This window comes from Symphalangus syndactylus, chromosome 5, assembly GCF_028878055.3.
Source record: "Symphalangus syndactylus isolate Jambi chromosome 5, NHGRI_mSymSyn1-v2.1_pri, whole genome shotgun sequence".
Taxonomy (NCBI): Eukaryota; Metazoa; Chordata; class Mammalia; order Primates; family Hylobatidae; genus Symphalangus; species Symphalangus syndactylus.
In genome coordinates this window covers 22,803,551-22,824,238 of record NC_072427.2, presented here as the reverse complement: position 1 = coordinate 22,824,238, position 20,688 = coordinate 22,803,551, and the positions used below count along the sequence as shown (strand labels likewise).

The 20,688-nt window shown below is 38.9% G+C and overlaps 1 protein-coding gene across 6 annotated transcripts in view; it reads right to left on the bottom strand.

Annotated features, from left to right (window-relative positions):
- The window catches only part of SH3GL3 (SH3 domain containing GRB2 like 3, endophilin A3), a 159,855-nt gene that overhangs the window by 47,073 nt on the left and 92,094 nt on the right, over positions 1-20,688 (bottom strand). For 5 of the 6 annotated variants that reach the window (XR_008657624.2, XR_008657625.2, XM_055277431.2 and 2 more), the window contains 3 exons: positions 13,102-13,170; positions 7,208-7,280; positions 3,569-3,712 (listed from right to left, as the gene is read on the bottom strand). Coding sequence is in view for 4 of the 6 variants with exons in the window: in XM_055277431.2 (XP_055133406.2) it covers positions 3,569-3,712; positions 7,208-7,280; positions 13,102-13,170 (286 nt within the window). In the remaining 2 variants the exon portion in view is untranslated. The remainder of the gene's footprint in view (positions 1-3,568; positions 3,713-7,207; positions 7,281-13,101; positions 13,171-20,688) is intronic. The other variant, XM_055277433.2, reaches the window with a different exon arrangement.

Genomic DNA, 20,688 nt, shown 5'->3' with positions numbered 1-20,688 from the left:
TAAAATCTCTTTGTAAACAATGAAAGGATTCAGTCATGGGGCTAAGTGTCAACCAGTAAAAATTACAAAGAAATAAACCAACAAAACATCTCAGCTTCTAGCTGTGGGATCTTCTCAAGGCTACTCCCTGTATCCCTCTAGAAGGTTCTAAGCCTCCCTGCCCTCTCTGATGTCAAAGAATGCCTGCCGGTGTCACATGGGACATCCTGTCAGCAGGGTGGGGTGGGGGTCTGCTGGTGCACTGGAGCCCAGGCCAGCCTTCCTGGCTTGGGTAGTGACAGGTAGTTTTTCCTGGATTACAGCGAGGTATCTCAGTCCAGTTAATCGGCAGTAATTTGCCAGATTATTGCAAACCAGGTGCCCTCTAGTTCTCTGTACAATGAGGGTTGCAGGGTCTCTAGAAAACATCCCTGGGAAATGCTGCACTAGAATGAACTATTTTTCCTATATTTGGGTTTTTCCAAATTGATCTTGTAAAAAGATGGAGATTGGGTTGCTCAATTCCTAGGCTTGAAGAAGACCGTAAAGCCCAGCCTAAGTCTGACCTTTGAGTTGTTTCACTCACCAGGCGAGGGCATGGACAACTTATTCACCTGTAAAATAGAGATGGCAACATGTGCCTCACCTCTCTTAAAAATAAACAGAAAGATACTAAAGAGAACCTTGCAAAACAGAAGTAGGAACCGTTACTCTAAACTAAGGCTTCCCAGGACTTCATACGGACCCAGTGGTAGCTTCACTCCTCCTTGGAAGCTAAATTTCCTTAGCTCAGCTCTCCAAAGTGTGTCTAAATAATTCCTAAATGAAGACGAAATGTCCCTTCCTAGCCTGTGGACTCTTTCCTACCCAAATGGTGAGAAATGGTATTGCCTGACCCCCCACACAGCCCCTCTGCCACCCGTGCCAGTGCCTCACAATGTCAGCTCATTTCGCCTTGACAGAAACATTTTCAAATACATTGTAGACTCCAGAGATGATGCTCTGAACATGGGCCGCCACCTCCCTGGAATCAACATTCCCTCTCCTTGCCTGAGACTGGCGCTGTCGAATTCCAGAGGGGCTCAGCCTCCACCCACTGAAGTTTCTGTACCGTAGGAGGTCCCAGCATGTGGCTCCCCAAAAGAAAACATCCAACGGCACAGCCTCTTCCTTGGAACAGCAGAAATCCATCTGTTCCGATGCCCCGCTGACATCAACTCTCTTCCTCATCCCAAGTTTCTTTCGGTTGCTGAGCACCTGGGAAGCTACCAAATTGTCTGGCTGTCGCCAAGGCCAGATGCACGGCAGGAGGGTCCTTGGATTTCAAGGCCTGCCTGGCAGTTTCACCTGCTCCCTTCACTGATGTGCCTTCAGAGTAAGAAATAGGCCATCTTGTCCCCATTGGCCCTTAGAATAAAATAAAATTCACATTATACTGCTCTGAGGGATAATATTACCCTTTGTCACTAATTAATTCATGTTTTAATGCTTGAGTTTTAACATTTTTTTCAAAAGATAATTTCCTAGAATGATTACTGTGGCCAAATATTTGATTTCTCAACTTCCATCTCTTCCATCTCCTGCCTTGTTACCACTACATGAATAGCAAATATGCCAAATTCTTTGGGAATACGTAATATATTAAATCCAATTTATCCTCAATTTAATGTATTAATTTAAATGAATCTCAATCAAAATTTAATGACTTTTTTAAATAAAAAGGACTTAAGTTTCACCTGGAAAAATAAAACCAGTAAGTGTGTCTGTGAACTTTTTGCAATACGATATCTAAATTTTTAGTAAAATATATTAAAGTATGTTTTAAAACTTCAATACTTAAAACAATATGACACTGAATCAAAACAGGATATAGATCAAGAAACGGAAGAGAAAGACCATAAACAAACTTAAAGTATAATAATTTAGCCTATAATAAAAGAATCATTTCAAATCATCAGGAGAAAGTTGGACTTTTAAAAAGTACTGAAACAAGCTATTTATTTGTTAGAAAACAAAATTAGAACCCTATTGCACTGTAGCTCCAATAAATGCAGGAGCTGGGAAATTTAAAGGCAATAAAAGAAAATACAGGATTCAAAAACAAGTATAAATAAACATTTATATCATTTGCCAGGGAGTGGGATGAAAAAGATTTTCTAAGCATGATTCCAAAAAGCTAGAAGCCATATAGGAAGACTAAAGAGCTTCAGTAAATAAAAAATAAAAATCTCTCTCCATTGAAATGACCTTCATATACAAGGTCTGAAGGCAAATGCTTACCTGGGACAAAGCTTCATCAACATACAAGACAGCCAATGAGCAAATATCCTGACCATTTAAAGAGCTCATGAGACAGGAGGGGGGACCTCCTAATGCAAAAGCAGGCTAAGGACACAAACACACAATTCACAAAAACAATGACAAACACAAATAAAAATTCCACCTCACACGTGATCCAAAAGATGGAGTTAAAACAGCAATGAGGTATCATTTTTGTATACTACATATCAAATGATCAGTTATTTAAAAGTCAACTAAAAAGATAACCTCTAGGATTAGGAACTGTGTAGGGAAGCATACCCTCACTCACTCCTGGCAACCGTGTCAAATGAGAGTAACCCTTCCGAAGGGTGGGTTGGGAATATGCTTTCAAAACCTGAAAAATAAGCATACTCTTGACTCAGCAATTTTATACTAGAAATGTTATCTAAATTATGTCAAAGAATAGAATTTTGGATGTCCCCAAAGATTTACCTATGAAAATGGTTATTGTAAATGCTATGTAAAATGTTTTTACATAAAGAAACATTTATTTAGTAAATGGGATTGGCTGAACAAACTATGATACATGGAATATTATGTAGCCATTAAAAACAATATCATGGAAGATTAATTATTTTATGATATGTATCATTATATAGTCAGTGTTACCAAAGAGTATATGTACTATAGCCTTATTGTGGTTTTTAAAAGTACATATGAATACATATAAGAATAAACAAGGCATAAAAGATACACAACAAGCCGAGTGCAGTGGCTCACTCCTGTAATCCCAGCAGTTTGGGAGGCCGAGGCTAGCAGATCGCTTGAGGTCAGGAGTTCAAAACCAGCCTGGCCAACATGGCGAAACCCTGTCTCTATTAAAAATACAAAACATTAGCCAGGCATGGTGGCTTGAGCCTGTAATCCCAGCTACTCAGGAGGCCGAGGCATGAGAATTGTTTGAACCTGGGAGGCAGAGGTGCAGTGAGCCAAGATCACACCACTGCACTCCAGCCTGGGCATAGACTTTTTCTCAAAAAAAAAAAAAAAAAAAAAAAAAAAAAAAATATATATATATATATATATATATATATATACACACACAACAGAGTTTAATTGGGCTTATCAGTGGATATGGGATTATGGGTGATGTTAGCATTTTTCTTTATTTTACTTACCTATGTTTCCTAAACCTCCTGCAATTAACATGTATTACTTTGGTAATATGGAAAAATAACAAAGGTTGTTAAACTGAAGGGTTCATGCATAACCTAAAACCATACTGGAGGAGTTCTCAGCTCCCCCAGGTGATCTCTGAATAACTCACCAAAGGTGGAGTCTTCCCCGAGCTCCTTCCCGTATTTCAGCATACAGTCCCCCAGCAAGCCTTCCGTCTGCGGGTATCCTGTGGTCTTCACCTGCCCTCGGATCTTCGACACAGTGTTCAGCATTCCTAGCTTAGCTCTGTATGCTTAAAAACATTGTCATTTGTAATTCTTTAAAGTTACAACGTGGAGTGACAGGTACATAGCATTTAATAAACACAGCTGCCAAAACTGAGGTCACCTTAAACAAAATGCCAGAGACCTGAGGCCTGAAACAATTGTGTGTGAACTATTTAATTTTCTCACATAATTTTCTAGGTTCTTTACCAAAGTGGGTGCTAAGTGCACTGTTCCATAGCCACGATGAACCATAGAAATGATGGCGCACATCGGCTGGGCACAGTGGCTCACACCTGTAATCCCAGCACTTCGGGAGGCCGAGGCCGGCGGATCACCTGAGGTCAGGAGTTCAAGACCAGCCTGACCAACATGGAGAAAACCCGTCTCTACTAAAAATACAAAAAATTAGCCGGGTGTGGTGGCACATGCCTGTAATCCTAGCTACTCGGGAGGCTGAGGCAGGAGAATTGCTTGAACCCGGGAGGCGGATGTTGCAGTGAGCCAAGATTGTGCCATTGCACTCCAGCCTGGGGGACAAGAGTGAGACTTCATCAAAAAAAAAAAGAAAAGAAAGAAAAGAAAGAGAGAAAGAAGGAAGGAAGGAAGGAAAAAAGAAAAGAAAGAAAGAAAGAAAGAAAGAAAGAAAGAAAGAAGGAAGGAAGGAAGGAAGGAAGGAAGGAAGGAAGGAAGGAAGGAAAGAAAGAAAGAAAGAAAGAAAGAAAGAAAGAAAGAAAGAAAGAAAGAAAGAAAGAAAGAAAGAAAGGAAGGAAGGAAGGAAATGATGGCGCACATTGCTGACTTGAAATAATAGCGACCAGGCTTTTGTGAGCACCACCCCTTGAATGAGACCCTTTGGAAAGCTTGCAGTTGCTGACACGTGAAGTCAGACACTGACACCTGTGTGGCACTAACATGCTTTTTTTTTGTTTGTTTAAATGTAAACAAAAATAGAATTGCCAAGGAGGATGTTTCAAACAACCAACTGGTTATTAACACACACCACATGGGTGCGCACGTGCACACGCACACACACTCTGCTCCCAAGTACTGATTCAGCCTAATGATTTTCAGTATTATGGCAGGCAGGTGCTGCTGTTTAGGAGGCAGAATCATAGGAGGAGACAGATCAGCCCACCCCTAGTGAACACTAGCCTTGTGTGGCTGGTCCCAAGATGCAGCTCAGCCCCTGCTCCCTAGGGAGGTGATGTGCATCACTGCGTCTTACCTTCCTTTCCTTCCTCTGACTCAGGCAATGAGTATTTACTCACTGTTGCACTGGGCCCTGTGCAACAACACACTGTGCTCATTATTGGGACTCCAGAGACAGCCTTTGCCCTCAAGGAGCTCAAAGTCTAGTTACTAGGGGCAGAATATACAGGATGTAATTATGAAAATAAAGTCCACTGTGGTGCAGGGCAAGGGAAAGGCAGCAATATGCTGAAGAAAGATGGAAAGATGCCCTAAAAAGTACAGAGAATAGTGTCAGTAACGTGTAGAAGAGGGAATACTACGGCATAATCAGTGGACAAGGAGTGGGCTGGTTTGACCTAAAAAGATATTAATACAGGACAAAGTGGGAGATAGCTATGGGAAAATGTGACTATGAATTGAACACCAAAATAAAGATTTGAGATTTCATCCGGTAGGTGAGAGAGTGAATCACATACTAGTTTGTGGTATTTGAGATACTTTTAGGTAGTCAAGAGATACACTTTTTTCCCTACTTTAATAATTTAGTACTTATTTTTAATGTATTTTAAATCAGTGCTTCCCAAACTTGAATGTGTATGTAAATAACCCGAGGATCTTGTTAAAATGTAGAGTAATTCCATCGGTCTGGGTTGAGCCTAAGATTCTGCATTTCCAGCAGTAGACCGCACTATGAGTAGTGACACTCCTGTGCCAGCTGTGAGTGCCACTCACATTCACCTGACATTCACAGTGCCAGCCTTTTTTGTTGTTGTTTTGAAACAACAACTGTTGCCCAGGCTGTAGTGCAGTGGTATGATCATGGCTCACTGCGGCCACAAACTCATGGGCTCAAGCGATCCTCCCACCTTAGCCTCCTGAGTAAATAGGACTACAGATGCGTTACCACACCTGGCTAATTTCAAAAATGTTTTGTAGACATAGAGTCTTGCTACATTGCCCAGGCTGGTCTTGAACTCTTGGCCTCAAGCAATCATCAAGCCTTGGCCTCCCAAAGTGCTGAGATTATAGACATAAGCCACTGTGCCTGGCCAGTGCCGGACTTTTGAACCTCACATTTATCCTCAAAGCATTTATCCTCCAGGTCCCCAGCCCCAAAGGCTTCACTCCCACACACCACACACCCACCCCCCCCCCCACACACACACACACACTCTCTCTCTCTCTCTCTCTCTCTCTCTCTGCCCATCTTTCCCACTGTTGGAGGGGGGTGTGGGATGCAGCAGGTATGTGGGTGAGAGCCATTAAACTGGATAAGAGGTTGCTAGGGCTGCCTCTTCTCTAGGAATAACCAGAGACACTTTTATTGCTGGCCAACACCTCCTTATCCCATTCAAGAGTCAGCTGGTTGAGGGTGAAGTATCTGTCTGATTTCATAGTGTATTCCAGCACCCCGAAATCCTCTAGTGCAGAGAAAGCACTTATTAAATATTTGTTGACTGATATATCAGGAAAAGAAATTTGTGTGGCTGATTTCAATCACTGATGTGGCCAGGGAGGAGAAGATACATTTTTATGGTTTTCAAAGCTATTATCATCAATACAATTGTAAAGAACTTTAGACCTGCCTGGATACATTTGATAAAATTTATATTCTTAAATTTTTACTTTCTCAATTTTCAAATGGTTAGGTTTGTGCTGATTCCTACAGTCAAGGGAATCACAGGAACTCTACCCAAATAATAAATTCCTAAAAAGGAAAGGCGGCTTCAGAAATCCACAGAACTCAAGGCTTGAGCGCCCTCTATTGGTTCCTGTAATTTACATCCTGGGAAAATCTCATCCATAGATGCTGCTTGGGGACCTAGAAACCCAGACCTTCAGTGGAGAAGCTGATGTGACACTGGATTTAAGCAGTCTTTCGTATTCACCACACCTTGTTTCTTCAGCATTTAAGCCATGAAGAGAAAGCTTTTTCAAATTAACATATACTTCTATGTATATGGTACACAAAGGCAGAATTTCTTAAAAAATTATAAAGAGGAAATAAGGGAGTAAGAAAATATTTGCCAAATGTTTAGTGGCTTTCTGAAGCAACTCATAAAAAACCTTTGCTCAGTGCTCTCTTGTTGCTACGACCAGCACTCCATTCGGATGATGTCAACTGAAGTTCACAAAAATAGCTGTTCTGTTTCTCATCAGTAGGACTGAATGCAACTACCTTTGGTCACTGGAGACTCAGCTTTAAAAACTGAATTTCATTATTGGGACACAGATGACATTGTTTCTACATTAGGTCAACTAAACACCAAGTAAACATGGGTTATTAGGGTCTGTGACAGCAAATGAACAAGAGAATATTTCAACTTTACCTGGATTTGGCTGAAGATATTCAGTGGTTTTTGAAAGAATTTCTGCAACAACTTTATTGGTAACATCTATTTTCTTAAAAGCAAAATTTAAAAAAGTTAGTAAATGACAAACTCAATAAATTCACAAAAGAACAAATAGAGGAGTAATTTTCATTAATTTAATTTTCTAACACCATTATAATGATTTTAATCCAAATGAACGTTTTCAACATTTTTGGGAGAAGCGGTATTTTCTCACCTTCTGATTTTTGGAACACCACTTCCTTCAAGTGATGTTGCAGAACATTAATTTACTTTTCCTTTTAACATTCAAATGAATATTAAGGTAAAATTTAGAAAATCTGGAGAAGTTATTATGCTCCACTAGATTATTAAGTATACTTGGAAGTATCTCAACACTAACACTAGATATGAACCAAACTCTCCTTATCTGCTAGGTGAACTTGAATTTCTATACTTATATAAGGATGCCACAATAATGATTCATATTAGCAACTGCCTCAGTAATCAACAATAAAAGAATCATAATCATTAGTGTTATATTATAATACAATAAACATATTCATTTGTGCTGCGGTCAGAAGATGTTAACATCAAAGTTTTCCCCAAACGTTCCCTGAAAGTTAACGCTTTCTGGTTAAGACTGAATCTTTCCTTCTGCAAAACCATTCCTGGACTTTCTGGTTGTTAGTTAACCAGACAGTTAATATGGGAATAAACAATAAAGTTAAAATGCAAGTTGCAATAGCTTTATTTATAACATCAGTAGCCCAAAAGAAAAAGATCTCATTCATAAAAGCAATAAAAATGCAATAACGAAGAATAACTATTACGAGAAATTCACAACACCTATTTGAAAACCCACATTCTTAGATGGGAAAACTCAATTTTGTAAAGATATGCATTCTTCCCAAATTAACATGCAAAATTCATTCAAATCCCATCATAATTTCAATTTTTTCTTTTTTTTTGTTAAAATTTGGCAAGCTGATAGTAAAGTGAGTCTTCATACTATATACATGATTAAAAATATCAACCTGAAAAAACCAGACTATAAAACGACTAACATATAGACGACAGTATTTTGAAATACTGGAATGGGAAGAAACTTCTAACCAGGACCTGAAATTCAGATGTCATAAATAAAAAGACCAAAATTCTGACTCTGTAAAAACTTAAAAACTAAACATGAAAAGACACAGTATGTGAAATTTGACAAAAGTGGCATAATATTCTAAACTTCCATTTAAACAAACAAGAAAGAAGGAAAAGGCTGGGCACGGTAGGGCACACCTGTAATCCCAGCACTGGGGGAGGCTGAGGCAGGTGGATCACCTGAGGTCAGGAGCTCAAGACCAGGCTGGCCAACATGATGAAATCCTATCTCTACAAAAATGCAAAAATTAGCCGGGCATGATGATGGGTGCCTATAATCCCAGCTACTCGGGAGGCTGAGGTGGGAGAATCGCTTGAACCTGGAAGGCGGAGGTTGCAGTGAGCCGAGATCACGCCACTACATTCCAGCCTGGGCAACAGAGCAAGACTCCATGTCTTAAAAAGAAAGAAGGAAAAGAGGAAAAACACAAGCCGCCTACAAATATTTGAAAAAAATATTCAGAACTGTAAATAAAAAGGAGATGCTTTACATTCTCCAGGTTGATAAAAACATTTTTAAAATCAGTTATACTCAATATCAGGTATTATATGGGTGTGGAGTAATACATAACAGGAATGCAAAATGATACGTTTTTGGAGATCAAGGGAGAAGTTCTTATTAATGGGCATATTAATAAACCAGCTATTATACTTCTAGGGATTTATCCTTTTAGAAACACACCAGCAAATTGCAGTGAAGGAAAAAACATGTTTGTTAGGCCATTTTATGTAATATTGAAAATGGAAATCAATAGGAGACTGATTGGATAAATTATGAAACATCCAAGTAAAGGAATAATCTTTAATCATAAAAAAATAAGGAAGATCGACATTCAAAGTACATACAAAGAAAGCAAGCAAGCTGCAGAGTGATTTATAATAGAAGACAAATCATTTTTGTAATTTAGAAAACTATGATCCTGCCAGGGTTACAAGTTTGCAATCAAGCAATCTTACCCAGCCTGAAATTGTATTTGTTCCCCTTAGCTAAATACATTAATTTGGGCTAAATAAATTAATCTGGAGCCCCAGGAAAGTTTTAAAAGACAGTACAGAAATGATAAAAAAAAAAAAAAAGGAGCCAACCCTATATTACTGATACTCGTGTGCTGTGTGTGCAAGTGGGCATGTGAGTGTGTGTTTGGCCTAGTAACAAGTTTTGTAACTTTGAGCTCTCTTTGCTATGTTCAGCTATTTGCCAAGATCGTTGAAATGTTTAAGAGAATCTGATACACTAAATATTTATGTCTTATTAGTCACAAGAAATGTAAGGGCTTAGGAAAATGCTGTTAATCGATTTTATGTAAAGTTTGAGGGAGTCCTGTACACTGCCTTTGTGATTACAGCTTGAAATGTCTAAGGGAATTTGCTTAATTATATAGCTGGTGGCAAATATTTAAGGATTGAATCTGTTAAGCTTATGTGTTAATTAATGCAACCTCAAATGAAAATTAACTATAATGATTTTCATCTTATAGCAAAATTACTAAATTTGGAAACAAGATTCATAAATTCAGCTTAAAGCTTAAGAAAAACAAAGATTTTAGATTTATAATGTAACAAATTAGATATTAATTAAAGCATAACTTAGAGTGCTCCCTTTGATATATACAACCCTTTTAGGACATGAAAAGCCACCACAAAGCTAAGAGTCACCTCTGAAAGATGATGATGAGAGGAATTAGAATGGGGATATTTTCTACTTCAGATCTTTTTTATATCTTTTGAAACAAAAAAGCCCAAGAAACAAATGACCAAAAACTTGCAAGTGCCTCGTAGGCCCTGACATGCACATACTGGAGCTGCCTCCATACCAGCCCAAGCATCAAAACTAGAAATAAACCCTTTACAAATTAAGGAGTAAACATATTGGCTAATGTGGAGTCAAGATGAGCATTAAAAACAAAACAAAACAAAACAAAAAAACAACAACAAAAACTCATGTCGCTTAAAAACAAACAAAACCTCCCTCCTAGAATAACTAGGGACACTATTGTGTGTGTGTGTGTGTGTGTGTGTGTGTGTGTGTGTGTGTGTCTGTTCAAGTCAACCAAATGCTATGCAAATATCTTGCCAAACCATTAAGAAAATAGAGGAAAAGAGGAAAGCAGAATGGTAAAAATTATTTTTGTGAAGTCAACCTGGTATGACAGCATCTTGGTCAGTTAAGTCTGGAATTTCTGTTTAATGCTGGCACCCTGCCCATGAGGTGTCCCAAGGCCTGTGCCACTGACTCCCCTAGGCCCAGCCCCTGAGTGAGAGAGCTGCTAGCAGCTCTCATTTCTGACACTTACTTACGGCATTCTCTTTCAAAATGCTATCAGTGAGCATCCTCTTTCTTCTCCTTTATGTAATTTATTTGGGTTTTTCCTTATTCTCCCTCTTGGCCTCACTTGTAGAGGTTTGTTGTCTTACAGCTTTTCTAAAGCTCTTGGCTTCATTGTTTCGATCTTTTGTGGTTATTGTTTTCTATTTTATTAATCTCTTTTTTATCCATATTGATTTCTGCCTTCTACCTAGAGTGATTGAATTTGCTGTTATTTTCCTAGCTTCTTCGATTGCATAATTTATTCATTTTCTCCCAACATTTATTTTCTTTAAATACATTTACAGTTTAGCCACATAGGACAGGTTTTGACATACAGAATTGTCACTCATGCCTAAATAATGTCATTTTACTTTCCATTTCCTCTTTAAACTAAGAATTATTTTTACATATTTTTAAATTTCCAAACATCCAGAATTTAGAAGCTCTAATTTCCCTTATAATTCTTATGTTCTATGGTATCACTTTGGGAAATTTATCGAGTTTTTTTTTTTCTATAACCTAGTACATAATTGATAACCGTATTTGTTCCAAAGGAATTTGAAAAATATGCACATTCTCCATTTGGGGAATGCAGATATCTATATTTATTTATAATCAAAGTTATTAATCATATTTTATGCAAATCCTCCATGAGCCTATTGATTATTGTCAGTTTAATCTATTATTTTATGAGAGAGGTATGTGAAGTCTACTTCTGTTTTTATCAACTCTCTATGTATTTCTGACAGCTTCTACCTTACAAATTCAGATGCTATGTTACGTAGTGCAGAATGGTTCATAACTATTATAATTTCCTGATAGACTACATTGACTGTATCTTTTTATAATTAAAAAGCTTTTTTAATTTAGTGCTTCTCTTGCATCAAATTTTATTTTGATTTTACTATTGTTCCTCTATTTTTATATGGTTAGCATTAATTATAGAATATTTTTTCCCATTACTTTCTCATTTCTGTATCATTTATTAGGTGGGTCTAATACCATCTAATGGATCTCTTCTGGAAAGTTTTTAAAACTTCTGGTCATGTATTATATGTTTCCATGCTTTTCACTGCTGTAATAAAACAGATAATAGACTTTATATTTCTTCCGTAACTCACTGGGGTTTTTGGAGGTAAAAGGAGGTAAGCAAGTAGGATCTCCATCCATCAACCGAAACTAAAACTCTGGAAAAACGCTTTTAAATTTAACATTTCAACTGAATCATTTTGTTAGTAACAAAGCTATACATCACATATTTGTATATTGAGTTTTTTAAAGTAATTTAAGGTATGTCAATGGTGTGAACATGTTTCCATGGTTTTAAGGTTCAGAAATTAAGTTTTTTTCAAAAGCAAAAACAAAATAAGCTTTTCTCCCTCAAGGCATTAACATTTCTAGACACTTAATAGTTCTCATCCAGAAAACAGAGAACTCCCTGGAAGATGAGCTGGCCAGAGCCAAGGTATCCTGAGGAGATACTCTCCCAGGCAGTGCACAGCCTGGGGCTGGACTTCCTTCCCCAGCACCTGCTGACATCTCTGCGACCTACTGTATCTGCAGCCTTGATGTTACACCTGAGGGTGGATGCCTTGCTTCATTTCCTCCCTCTCTCCTCTGTGGGAGGGAGGGGGGTCTAATTATTAAAACAAGGCTATGTTTAAAGGGCCCAGACAATGAGGAAAGAAACAGTATGTTGTTAATACTGGTGGTTCTAGTTCTGCCTCCACATGAGCAACTCCACACAGCTGACTGGGAAACATGTTAAGGGACAGAGATGATACCATTTTTCTTTGGAGCATGTTACAATCATTTCTGTCTCAAGCCCGTCATATTTTTTGTAAGTTATTTCAAATACGTTAATGTTTGCATAATTCTCACAAAATCCATGTGAGACAAGCAGGGCACACTTATCATCTCTGTATTAGTTCAAAAAGATGAATTCACTTATCCAAGTTCACACTCTGGTTCTAGTGGCAGAACCAGGATAAAAGTTATTTGCTATGCAGCTCCTGCAACACGTGGGAGCAGAGCCCAAGTGTTCCACACGGTAAATAAATCACTATGCGTTTGAAAAATCTTGTCCCAGAAATACATTTTGATTCTCCAAAATATATACTACCAATTACTCTGGCCTTGCAGTAACTGCCAAGATTGCCCATCTTTTGCACATTCTGATTTCTGGTCACTAGAGGGTGCCAGTTAGCCACATCGATCTCATTACTCGACCTGCCCAAACTGGATGTGGCTACAGGGGGAGGATCTGATTTGGGCTGGGACGTGGGAAAGTACTGCCTTGTAGATTGCATAATCCACGCCTATCTTTAAACATCCTAGATTTCCACTCGAATATCCTTTACAATAGCAGTATATCTCATATCACAGTGAAAGTCAGTTTCTAATCAATTTACATATTATAATGCTCTCTTACCCTTTCCATGTCAAGAAATTCATCGTCTAGTTTAGTTCCTTCAGCACCACTTATTTTTTCACTAAATAGCTGCAGAAATAAACACAAATAATTGCATTGTACAATGATTTCTTGTCACAGTTTTTGACCTAAATTATTAAAAACAGAGACAAACTTGGATTCAACTTGTTGGATTTTTTTAACTAACTCCTTTAAGAAAATTGTTGGAAGGGGTAACCATATCTAACGGCATAGGAAGACATACATTTCTCATGCAGTCAACAGATATTTATTATGCACCTATGTGTAAAACACATGGTAAGTGCTGTAGGACATAGACAAGAGAGATACTTGTCATCAAGGAACACACAGTTCACCCAAAGAGTCAACACACAACCATTCAACTAAAAAACAAGAAAAGAACAATAAGAACCATTAAAAAATAATAGTACTAGAGACAAATTACTGTAAATGCGCTAAGTGGTAGTCACTTCAGTGATGCACAGAATGGACTTTGAGAGCCCACGGCACTGGGAGTGGGTTCATGCAGGATCTGTTTCCTAGATGTGGCATTTGAGCTGGCATTTTAAGGATGGAGAACATTTCATCGGGCAGCATTGAAGGAAAGGCCTTCTGGGATGAGGCATGGAAAAAAGAGCCAGGGGCAGGAATGGATAGGGCAGGTTTTCTCAGCCTCGTCTCTATTGATATTTGTAGCAGATAATTATCTGTTGTGGGGGCTGTCCTGTGCACTGCAAGATGTTTCGCAGCAACCCCGGTCTCTACTTGCTAAAGGCCAGTACTACAAGCACGGACACACACACACACACACACCCACACAGTTGTAACAACCAAAAATGTTGCCCAAGAGCTGAGGACAATTTGTGTATGGCCAATGTGCTCAAAAAACAGCAATAAATTGTGTTTAACTGTGAAAACTAGTGCACAAGGAAGAATGGAGGAAAATAAAATCTGAAAGTTACGCAACGCCCAGAGCACACAGATTCTCAAATGCCAAGCTAAAGGGTACGAGTGAGATCCCTAAAGAGTCTTCATCAAACACAGAGAAATCCTTTAGAAAAGCAAGTCTGGCACCAGTAGGGTTTGATTAAAGAATGAGGAGGACAAATTGGAAGAAGAAAATATGTTCAATCATTTTCTTTAGCAAAATATATTAACATAATCTATGCCCTTAAAATAGTAATATGAATATGCAAATCCATAGTAAGGGAGGTGCCATCAATTAAAGGTGAAAAGATTGCAGATTGTTTTAAATACAAGTGTAGTTACCACACTACTATTACACATGCGGTATTACTATTTAATAGGAATAATATAAGTGGAGATAGTATTTTACTTAAATTCTAAGTGTGAGAAGGAATTTCTTGAAGGCAACAGATACAGAAGACTACAAAATGACCAGGGTTCTCCATCCTCCCTGTCCTGCGTCTTTACAGTTCCTCCCAGCTAGAGTTGGAGTCTATCTTCCCACCTAGTGAATCTGGGCTGGGCTTGTGACTTGTTTTGACCCCATAGAAACAAGCCTAGCTAGGCAGGACGCGATCTAGTGTGCTTCCGCACTCACTCTCTGGAAACACTGTTGTTACCCTGTGAACAAACCCAGGCAAATTAACTGAATGGAGAGAAACAAGTGGCCCAGACACCCCCCAAGGTACAACCAGTCCATCCCCAGAATTAGAGCCACCCAGCTGACCTGCAGGTGACTGCAGTAACGTGAGAGACCCCAGCCGAGATCTGCCCCATCTGCTGAGGCATGGGAACAGGAGTCCAATAAACGGTATTGCTTTAAACCACTGAATTTTGAAATGGTTTGCCGCATAATAGAAGTTATCTGGTAAACTGAACAAGAATCCTTACTTTTCAGGCTGAGTACAGAAGTCAGAGAGAATTAACCTAATGCCTTGACACAAGGCATAACTTCCAACAGAAAAAATCAAAAATTTCATTTCCACACACCAAGCAGCGTTTTAACAGATGTATCCATCAGTTAACTCTCCTAAACATTTTCATTGTTGTTGTTCAGTAGTGAAATCATCCAACATATTGGTTCTCAACTTTGGAGGTAAAGCCTGAGGATCTAAGGAAAGTTACACAATCTCTCCTGGGGTGGGGAGTGGCACCTCCACGTTTTGTTGCCATGGTAGATTGCAAAAGTGGCCACAGGCTTTGCAGCTCCTCCCATTAAGAAGTCTATTTTTCCAGGCTTTGACTTGCTTTGGCCAATAGAAGAGTTTAAACCACACTACACAGCTATAAATTCCAAATCAGTACTCACAAAGAGGCTCTACAGATACTTCTGCTCACTCTGTGAGGTCCACTGTAACCGCTTCCACCTGAGTAAGTCTGGGCTGCCTTGTTGGAGAATGAAAGACCACGTGGATCAGAGCTCAGCCATCCCACCTGAGCAACCTCGGGCCATCAAGCCCTCAGCTCACCTGGCAGCTGACCGGCAACAGGTGAGTGAGCCCAGCAGCGATCAACCACACCAGCACATCCACCCACCCAGTGCTCCCAGCCCAAATTGCTGACCCACAGAATCATAAACTAAATGAACTTTTTTTGTGTGTTAAGTGGCTGTGTTTTGGGATGGTGTGTTATATAGCAAAAGCTGACTGATACAGTGGCCTGCCATTTCCTGTGACTATTGAAACCACAGAAGCCCACACGTAGAGCCATGTTTTAAAATAACCATTGGAAAATCCCTTTGGCTTGGAGAGTTGGACCCGAAATCTCCTTAATCCGAACCAGTTCCCACTTGTTCAGGTTTTACTTGTTCTATTTTCAGAAACCAAAATATCTAATAGAAGGAGTAGTGTTTGTACTTTCAAGAACAGAAACTAGTGACATGAATATATCTCGTTTGAGAAGACAACATATGGGATCATTTTCAACAGGAGTCACAGGTAAGAGTCATGACCATTCGTTCCTGCTTTTCCCGAATTTCCCAGTGATGTTTAGCTGTTTTGATACATTAAGTATAAATACACATATAGCATTAGCTGTTTAGGCCACTCAATTATATTTCAGAGGTCAGTCAATGAATAAATATTGTTTGTTGAGCATCTACTATGTGCAGGGACATGACTGGTACTTGGGATAGAAAGATAAAAAAGATAGACGTGATTCCTACAGGGCACCTGGCCTCCTTCCAGGGTTACAGGGTTATTTCCTCTAGGTGCTGCAAGCTAAATATAAATACTCAAGCTTCTATTTCTGGTGAAGATGACTATTCAAATTCAACTCTGATGCACTCCCTATGCTCTGAATACAAATCAAGGATAGATTAAATATCAAAATATGCACCCTTATGCCTTGAATACATAGCAAGGATAAATTAAATATCAAAAAAAGAAAACCAGAAAGATAAGCAATGCTCAAAAACAGAATAAACGTTTTTGTGAACCTGAAAATGAACAGAAACACAACATGATGAACAAGGTTGAGGCCTCAGGCCTGCTGGGCTTCTTGCCTGCACACAGGCTATGACAGCCAGCAGTCTGGTTCCTGCTGAGTACGAAAGGATCTAAAAGTGCTCCATGAGACCAGAGTTTGGGTTCAAGTTCTGCTTACAGCTGGGGATGGAAAAGCAAATGAGGCTGGAAAAAAAATTTCAGATGTAAACCCCTGTCTGATGCTACCACATATGGCAATCTGCAGGCCCAAGGAGACTGAAGAACAAAGAATCAGTCAAGTCACATCCCCACCCCCTCCAGCTCTGTGACTGGATCCAGATAGCCCCAATATCACCACAGAACAGAAACCACGGTTTTGTACGGGGGCCTTGGGAAGCTGGGTGGAAGAAGCCCCAATCACTAGAAAGAAGTGAGTACAAGAGGTTGAAATTAAAATTCATCCTAGATCTAAATTCCAAGGCACATGAATAAAATATAACACCAAGAAAGAGAGCCGACAAAATCACATAACATAACATGAATTCACTTCTAGAGAAAACGATTTTATGAAACAATACAAGATAGACTTTTTAATGTGTGTTTAGGATATTACTAAAATGATAAAGGAATAACTTCTATTAATGAAGAGCAAGCAATTATACAAAAGGACAGAAATTTTCAAGAGAGACATAAAACATTAGAAACAAAAAGTATTATATAGTCGTAAAAATGAAAAACCCAGTAGATGGGACAAACTCCAGCCTGGGCACAATCAGGAAAGAACTGGTAAGCTGGAAAATATTAAGGAACTTACTCAAAGAACATAAAATAAACAGAGATGAAGAGTTTTTTTAATGAAATATCAGTTAATTGATATGAAGGATAAGTGAGAGACTCCAAGATATATCCAACAGGCACTCCAGAAAAAAACAACAGAATACAGGGGAATCAATATTTACGAGTAAAATGGCTCTTTTATCTTCAGTAATTGAAGGAAGATAGGAGTCTACAGTTTGGAAGTACACTCAAGTACCATGCAAGATGAGTATTAATTCACACCCAGACACAGCAAAATCTCAAGAGTAAACAATCCTAAAACTATCACAGGGGAAAAAACATCCAAAGCAACAATAAGATTGACAGCAGATTTCTCTTCTGCAACAGCAGATGCCAGGGACAATGAAGGAATGGTGTCAAAGTGCTAAGAAGAAATCGACTAGGCGCGGGATTACAGATCATGCCTGTAATCCCAGCACTTTGGGAGGCTGAGGCGGGTGGATCACCTGAGGTCAGGTATTCGAGCCCAGCCTGGCCAATATGGCAAAACCCTGTCTCTACTAAAAATACAAAAATTAGCCGGGTGTTGTGGCGCAATAAAAATCTAGAATTTTCTGTCTCCCTAAACTGTTGTTTAAGAGCAAGGCTGGGTGTGGTGGCTCACGCCCGTAATCCCAACAGTTTGGGAGGCCAAAGTGGTGGATCACATGAGGTCAGGAGTTTGAGACCAGCCTGGCCAACATGGAGAAACCCCATCTCTACTAAAAACACAAAATTAGCTGGGCGTGGTGGCGCATGCCTGTAATTCCAGCTACTCAGGAGGCTGAGGCAGGAGAATCGCTTGAACCTGAGAGGTGGACATTGCAGTGAGCCGGGATCGCGCCATTGCACTCCAGTCTGGACAACAAGAGTGAAATTCCATCTCAAAAAAAAAAAAAAAAAAAATCAGCTGGATGTGGTGGCACGTGCCTGTAATCTCAGCCACTCAGAAGGCTGAGGTGGGAGAATGGGAGAATCACTTGAACTCGGGAGGCAGAGGTTGCAATGGGCTGAGATCATGCCACTGCACTCCAGCCTGAGTGACAAAGTGAGACTCTGTCTCAAAAAAAAAAAAAAAAAGAGAGGGAGAGAGAAGAACAAAATAAAGACATATTCAGACTTCACAGACTCAAATAACAGTGATGCTAAAGTATTACATCAAGGAAATAAAAACCGAACCAAGAGGGAAAGTATGGATCATATGAAACAATGGTGAGAGTAGAAATTGAGAAACTATGGTGGTAAATTTACCATTGAGTAAAGGCAAACAAACAAGCAAAAACAAATGTGTCTGAGTTTACGCAAGGGCAAAATTAAAATCTTAAGCAATAATAACACAGAAATGGGGAAGGGTGTTGAGTGGATATTTCAAGCACACTAAGATTCATGTGTGTTCAGGAGGAGGTGAGAAATGGGTATAACTTTAGACATCATTAAAATAATGCACAGCAGGTATCTGTGTTATATAACTAATGGTAACTCCTAAAAACACAAAACTATGATACGCATATAGAACTTGCCTGTTATAGTATCCATACCAGCACACTGTTAGAAAACCAGTATTTTTCAATCCAAAAGAAAACAAGAGAGAATAAAGGGAGAGGGAGGACAAAGGAATGGCAAATAGAAACCACAAAATCAGATAGTAATAAGTCTAAATAGATCAGTAATGATTATCTATATAATTGGATTACATTCAACATACTAAATAATAATAGAGTGAATTTTAACAATCTAGCTATATACATCTTCTAAGAGTCACAACTAAAACACAACACATAGAAAGACTGAAAAGACAAAATGTACATACTAGGAAAATGCTAATCAAAATAAAGCCTGTAACAGTAATATCAGGCAAGAGCTACCTGTCTTTTTGTTTTTTTGTTTTTTTTGAGACAGGGTCTCGCTTTGTTGCCCAGGCTGGAGTACAGTGGTGTGATCTCAGGAGTAGCTGAGACCACAGGTGCACAGCAGCATGCCTGGCTAATTTTTGTACTTTTATAGAGATGGGGTTTCTCTATGTTGCCCAGGCTGGTCTTGAGCTCCAAGGTTCAAGCAATCCTCCTGCCTCCACCTCCCAAAGTGCTGGGATTTCAGATGTGAGCCACTGTGCCCGACGTAAGAAATACCTTCGTAAGGCAAAGAATTAATAGGAATAGAGACTCAAGGTAATAATAAAAGGAGCAATCCACCAAAATTTTTATAATAATGATATTTTTCCCCTAATAGTATAACCTCCAAAAAATATAAAGCAAAACTGAAATAGTGAAACTGATAAACCCACAATTATAGCAGGAGATTTAATACAACTCCATCAGAAAACTGACATATCAAATGATAAAAAATTGAAAAAGATATTGATTATCTGAATGATCAAAATAATAACCTTGGTCAAATATTATGCACATATACATATATCCCCCCAGCCAATAAATTTAAAAAATGTATATTCCTTGCAAGTACAGATAGAACATTACAAAAACTGACCATATATTATGTTGCTGCAAAATATTATAAGTAGTGGCAAAAACCACAATTACTGGCCGGGCGCGGTGGCTCACGCTTGTAATCCCAGCACTTTGGGAGGCCAAGGCGGGCGGATCACGAGGTCAGGAGATTGAGACCAAGGTGAAACCCCATCTCTATTAAAAATACAAAAAATTAGCCGGGCGTGGTGGCGGACGCCTGTATTCCCAGCTACTCGGAGAGGCTGAGGCAGGAGAATGGCGTGACCCTGGGAGGTGGAGCTTGCAGTGAGCGGAGATCGCGCCACTACACTCCAGCCTGAGTGAAAGAGCGAGACTCCGTCTCAAAAAAAAAAAAAAAACCACAATTACTTTTGCACCAACTTAATACTAGGTAACAAAGTCAATCAATACCATATAGAGCATGTTTATTAGGTTTTGGGATTTTTTAACCATAATGCAATTAAGTTAGGAACCAACAATAAAAATAAGTATATCAGCACAAAATTTTAAAATTCTGTCCTAAATAACAGATTAAAATGAAAACCCCAATAGAAATTACCAAAAAATTTAACAACAATAAAAATATTATACATCAAAATCTGTGGTATGCAGCTAAAGCTGTATTCAAAAATCAATGTATAACCTTAAATACATTTCAAAGAACACCTCAATTTAATGTTTCAAACTGACACCAAGTCATTCAATCTAATTTCTAAAACATCTAATATCTCAAGTTGGAAAGTCTACCAACTGTGCCGATTTGCTAGAGATGCAAAGATCAGTCACTCTCACAGACCCACTGGAAAGCAGAAACACAAACAGCAATCCATAATGAAATCAATACTATTCTGTAATACAGATGCAGAACTTGCCATTAAAACCCAGATGGAAGGAAGCAATTATATAAATGA